At 42.0% G+C, this 6307-nt stretch overlaps 1 protein-coding gene across 1 annotated transcript in view; it reads left to right on the top strand.

Annotated features, from left to right (window-relative positions):
• The first annotated feature begins 3350 nt into the window (after window positions 1-3350).
• Window positions 3351-6307, top strand: part of LOC101356265 (zinc finger protein 383) — a 9631-nt gene continuing 6674 nt past the window's right edge. Inside the window, exon 1 of the mRNA XM_023725918.1 lies at window positions 3351-3386. Coding sequence (XP_023581686.1) covers window positions 3351-3386 — 36 coding nt within the window. The remainder of the gene's footprint in view (window positions 3387-6307) is intronic.

Below are 6307 nucleotides of genomic sequence, written 5' to 3' on the forward strand. Positions count from 1 at the left end.
TTGTTTTTAAATGTGGCCACAGAAAATACAGTAAGCCTCCGGGTTGGGAACGTCTGACTTATGAACACGTTGTATTTGCCCTTTAATGCTAAGTAAATTTGCCTTCACTTTGAACTGATTGAACCAACCCCCTACTCAAAGCAAATTCTTCATCAGGATCACCTTCACTTGCTGCACGTGCAGCTTTGAGCCTTTTCCTGCACTACAGCAGAGCTTCAAAAGGGAATCTGTTCGAACCGGTGGAAGAATTTGCCTTTCCACCCCAGATATACTGAATCAGAATCTACATTTTTTTTTATGTAAAAAGAACACGCTTAATGGTCTGACAGAGACTGGAGGAACCCCCAGAACTATGGTCCCAGACACTCTGAACCCAGAACTGAAACCGTTTCAAGCTCACTCTTCGGACAAAGATTAGACAGGACTGTAAGCCAAGGAATGATATACGTGAGGAACGTGCTTCTTGGTTCAGCCAGATATACAAGACCAAACGGGTGGCTCCTGTCCGGAGGCAGGATGGAAGGGCAGGAAGGGACAGGAACTGGTTGAATGGACACAGGGAAGCCGGGTTGGAAGGGGGAGTGTGCTGTCACATTGTGGGGATTGCAATCGATGTCACAAAACAATATGTGTATAAATTTTTGAATGAGAAATTAACTTGAGCTGTGAACATTCACCTAAAGCACAGTAAAAATTTAAAAAAAAAGGAAAGAAAATGATGCACAGACTGAGAGAAATTGGGAAATTAGAAGTTCGACAAACCAAATTTCTAAATAATTTGACAGTCAGTGTCCGGTAGCACTTCCCCAAGCATTAATAAAATAATAACAATGCTTTTGCACTGGGGGACTCCCAGGAAAACCCCTGAGTAGGGCTGTGCCGCCTAGGACAGCCAGGAAACCATTCTCCTGGGAACGGGTAGACAGTGGACTGTGCATTGCTCTTCAGTGAGGCCCGCCAAGACCTGTGTGTCTTCTGGAAGGGGATCTATGAACGTGCTCTGAGGGGGAGGACATGTATCTTCTGCCTCAAACACTTGCATGAAAGCCTCTAAAAAATCCTGCTTACTCTGTTCATGGGCCACTAAAGTTTGAAAAAAAAAACAAAGAATCTACATTTTAACAAGATCCCCAGGTGTTAAAATGTAGATTCTGATTCAGTATATCTGGGGTGGAAATGCAAAATCTCAGCGGGGGTTCAAACCGGTTCCAGTTTGAATGTACCTGTTCCAACTTACCTACAAATTTAACTTAAAGACACAGGAACGGATCTCATTTGTAACCCAGGGGCTGCCTGTAGTTTATGAACAATTTGCCAGGCATGGCTTTTAGCCCAGACTGGATGCTTTTAATTATCTATTGAGCAACCAGAGTATCCAGGACACTAGAATATTGGACTTCTATGCCAAGATGGAATTTGTTTAGTCCATAACGTGGGAAGTCCATATTAAAGGTTTGGAGCCCCAGGATATGAATTGGCATAATGAAATTTCTTCAACCTAAAATCTTCCTTCATGTACACTTAAAATATATATTCAATGTTAAGCATATATCTCCTTTCCAAATCTGAGAGATGGTAAAGAATTCTTTTCACATCTGTCTGTTTACTCTCTTCATTGCATCCTCTTACTTTATAACATTAAAATTCTGAGGATTCAGACTTGACTGGGTTTCACAGTCTCTGTTAGTGAAGTAACATGTCTACAGCAGACTTGGTATTTGGACCTCAATGGTTATGGTTTTTCACGGCTAGCGTGAGATTCTAAGGAGTATTTAGGGGAACCTCTATTTCTAGCATATTCCAGATAACTCACATTGGACTTTAGTATTTTCTAAGTATGTGCTTTTCAACAGCTCATTCTCTTGATCTGAACTTTCTGAAGGCCTCTTGTTTGAGTTTTCTAATCTATGAAATATCCACTGGATAGGACAAGTAGTCACAAAGATTCAACAGGTTCTCAATTTAAGAGAAATAGAACACCCACTTACAAGGAGTACCTATTTACTCTATTTACAAGGAATTACTACTTGTGTTACTATTGAGTAGAAGCCTTCCATGAAATTAGCAGCATTACCTGTGAAGATTTTCATGTTTTCTTTTATGTCCTTCAATTCATGCTTTTCACTACTAGTTCTGATTAGATTGTTTCTACCTGCAAAGATATGGTTTCTAGCATCATCTGACAACTTTTCCTGTGACCCACACGCCTCAGTTTTCCTACCTTCCTGAAGTGCCTTAGAGTCAGAATACCATGGACTTGGTAAAACTGCATAACCGAGATTGGATTGTGGATTTTTGTCTTGTCTGTCTGTCCAAGCTTGATGTATGAGCAGAGGGGGAAAGCTGAGTGTGGTGACGGCATCTACTTTGGCGTCAACCAAGACAGTTGAGGCTTAAAGATCTATTAAGACTTAGAGATTTATACTGATTGGGGATATTTGGTCTAACCAGTGGTAGCTGTTATATTGCAGGCATTGTCTTTAATTAGTATATCTTGCAGAGTCAATTCACCGAAGGATAGAATCCCTGTTTCCCAGTAATGAACTAAGTAGCACAGAATGGGATTTGGAAATAGTTTCTATTACAATACTGTAATATTTGGGATATGCCTTATAACTTGATATGTAACTTTAACATGACTACTACTCTCTTTTTATACTCATCTTTCTCCTTCTCCTGCCAGAGCTATAAAATTAATGAACCGTCTTAAAATCAATCTATGTGTTCTAGGGAGAAACAATATTTGAGAGTTACCAAAATCTTATTGGCAAACAGTTTCCAAATCCTGTTTTGGTTTAGTTCCTTCCAATCATAGACTTTTGTTGCTGAAAGGGACTTCTGAAGTTGTCTAGTCCAGTGCTCTTTTCTGTACAGGAAGAAGTACAGAGACTGAGAATTAAGGACTTTGCCCAAGGTCTTCCAGTGTTTGAGTGCATATCTAATAAGCACCTCTTTCCTATCTCTGGTGTGTAGATTCTAGGGAACTTTATCTATAGTTCAGGTCTCTATTTTTCTTCTTGGCTTATTAGTCCTCTATCCATTGATTCCCTCAGTCTCCCCTTCTGATTGCTTTCCTGTGATGTCACCTTTGCATCCAGGGAACTTCGAGTTTTCTTGCCTAAGAATCATCTTCCTGGAATGATCTCTGCTTATCTCTTTATTCTTCTATATACATTGTCTCCCCCCTGTGAGCAAAGAATTGTGCTGCCAATATAAACAATGTTAAAATGGAACCTGGGGCAGAGGGTCTATGAGGGAGTTATGGTCAGTTCACTCTTGCTGATACATCTTTCTCTGCCTTCGGCTCCGAAAATTGTGCCTTTCCCCATGAGAGAAATTAAAAACACCAGATGTTGACAGCTATGTCCTTTATAGCCAGGCCTCAGGTAAGCACTGGTTCCTTTAATCTTCTGTCCGCTTAAGTTTCGAGGTAAGCCATTGCAGGCACTTCATTGAACCTGTGTCTGAAGGTGAAGATACGCTTGTCTGTTTTCAATAGCAGAATGAGCTCGGAAAGGTTGCAGGTAAGATGAGGTAGATGCCAAGAAGAGGTGCACCTGCCGCACAGGATAGGCTGTAGCATGGGAGCTAGGTGGCAGCAGCAAGAAATACCCTCAGAATGTGGTAGTAAAGGAAGGAGAGGCATGGACTGGTTATACAGAAACCCATTCCTTTATTCTTTTATTAAAACTAATATTTGAATATATTGGCATAACACCAAAATGTGGGAGAACCCCACAGTGTAAAAATATTTATATCAAGTAGTGATAAAGAATCAAGATCTGCTCCAATGGAAACCCTATGGAGCAGTTCTACTCTGTCCTATAGGGTCTCTGTGAGTTGGAATCGACTTGATGGCACACAACAGCACAGCAGCGATATGTTCTATATGGGAAAATAAAACACAGAAGGAGGGTAGAGAGGGAACGATAGGGTGGTCAGGAACAGTCTCTGATAAGGGGATATTTGAACAGAGACTAGAGTAAAATAGAGATCAAGATGTGCTGATATTTAGGAGCATAGCATTCTGGGCAAAGAGAACAGCAAATACTAAGGCGCAGAGGCAGGAGGAAACGTATTAACAGAGGGAGTCAGGGAGGCAGCAGTGATTAGGGGGTGAATTCAGAGTATGAGAGAAAATGATGTCAAAGAGAGAGCTAGAGATGAGGTTATATAGGTCCTAGCAGGCCATGGTAATGACTTTGGATTATTATTATTTTTTTAAATTGTACTTTAGATGAAGGTTTACAAAACAAACTAACTTCTCGTTAAACAGTTAAATTGTTTTGTGACATTGGTTGGTCAACGACATGACAACACTCTCCCTTCTCGACCTTGGGTTCCCTATTCCCAGGTTTCTTGTCTCCTCCTGCCTTCTAGTCCTTGTCCCTGGACTGGTGTGCCCCTTTAGTCTCGTTTTGTTTTATGGGCCTGTCTAATCTTTGGCTGAAGGGTGAACCTCAGGAGTGACTTCATTACTGAGCTAAAAGGGTATCTAGGGGCAGAGACTTTGGATTTTGATAGGTAGCCTTTGGAAGGTTTTGAATGGGGGTGTGTGGTCCAAGATGGCTCGCTACTGGGTAGTCATGGTTACCACCAGAATTTAGTCGTGAGGTCGTTTCTTTCCATATTCTGTGGTCACACCTAGCAGCAAGGGCATTTGGGGGTGCCTTTATTCTGGACATTCATGTGCCCAGTTAAATTTCAAGGATTTTGTTTGTTCTTTTGTTTTGTTTATCTCTATAAACAAGGAGAAAAAATAGTGATTGAGGGATAGCAAAGAGTCTGTTTTAGAGTCAGAAAGATACCAAATATCTGAGATACATGGAATTCTAAGAAGGATTGCTGTAAGTGAGGTGGGTGGGGTGGGCGAGTTTGCCAGGTATTTGTTTAGGAAAAAGGTGTTACTTAGTTTGCAGATCTTGGTGAAGTTTCAGGGAGGAGGTTAGTATTTGAGCTGGGATTCCAAAGGCTGGTTCTGTTTAGACCCTGGGGAGATGAGCAAAAAGGGAGGAAGGGCAGGCAGGCAGGCATTACAGGCAGAGAGAGACGGCATGAGCAGGGCCATATTTATAGAACAGACAGCACCCAAGTGTGGCTGCAGTGCAGTGTGTGTACGGGGACGGAGGGTGAGGCAAGGTTGAAGAGTGAATTCTGGTCGTGATGTGGAGCCCTGAATCCTTGGGTAAGGAATTGTAGAAACTGAGTTAGATGGTGAGCATGTTTGGACAGGGAAGTGATCAGCTTGGGTTTTCACTTTGGCAGTGTATATAGGTCAAGAGGAGTATGGAGAGAAGTGATCCCACTGATTTTTGGAACTGTTTAATGAGTCTTCAAATGCTCTAGCCTCTGATTTTGCGATAGCTTTCAGGTTTGGCATTGGGATGAGTAAGAATGTGAGGTTGGTTGGTGGGTGGGAGGTCCTGGATACTCACTGCTCTGTGTCCAGCAGCCACATAACCAGGAAATGCTGACCACACCACATGTTATATAGTGTAATAAAGAGCCTGACTCTGGTTTTGATGTTTGACTGCTGACAGCTTTCAAGCCCCATCACTTCTTCCCCATCTACCCCACATCTGGGCAAGCTGATAAGAAAACTTGGTTGCTCCTTCCTTGGTGCCAGTGGGAAGTTCAAACCACACAAGCCTTTACCCGAGCACAGAAACCCTCATTTCAGCTCCATCCACCACCCACCGTAAAATTCCAGGCCAGTCCCCTTTCCCTGCCCTCTCAAGCCATTTTGACCAGCTTGGGAGCCTGCCCTGCTTTACCGGAAAACCTCATTATGTGAGTAACAAACCTTTTCATACCCTCTTGGTGTGAGTTTGGTGTCATTAGTTGCAACATCTGAACCAAATTTTGGGTTGGGGGTGGGGGTCTCTTTTCTGTTTCTGTGGGGTGACCACAACACATAGTCTACATAAAATTTGTTGGTGAATCAAGACATTGGTGTGGGCAAATGCTGACACAGGAATGCTTTTTTGTGTGCAAGACATTCATTCATTCCATGGGTATCTTACAGGTGCCTACTAAGTGCCAGATGCTAGAGATGGAGCAGTGAATTGGCTGTGATGGAGATTATATTCTAGTCAGGGAGACAGACAATAAGCAAAAGAAGTAAATTGCATAATATGTTTGAAGGAAAGGAGTTTGGGAAGTACTGGGGATGGGGTTTGCTATTTTTTTTTTTTTTTTAATTATACTTCAGGTGAAGGTTTACAGAACAAATAGTTTCTCATTAAACAGTAGTACACATATTGTTTTATGACATTGGTTAACAACCCCACGACATGTCAACTCTCTC

Source organism: Trichechus manatus, unplaced genomic scaffold, assembly GCF_000243295.1.
Source record: "Trichechus manatus latirostris isolate Lorelei unplaced genomic scaffold, TriManLat1.0 scaffold00001, whole genome shotgun sequence".
In the NCBI taxonomy this organism is placed as follows: domain Eukaryota; kingdom Metazoa; phylum Chordata; class Mammalia; order Sirenia; family Trichechidae; genus Trichechus; species Trichechus manatus.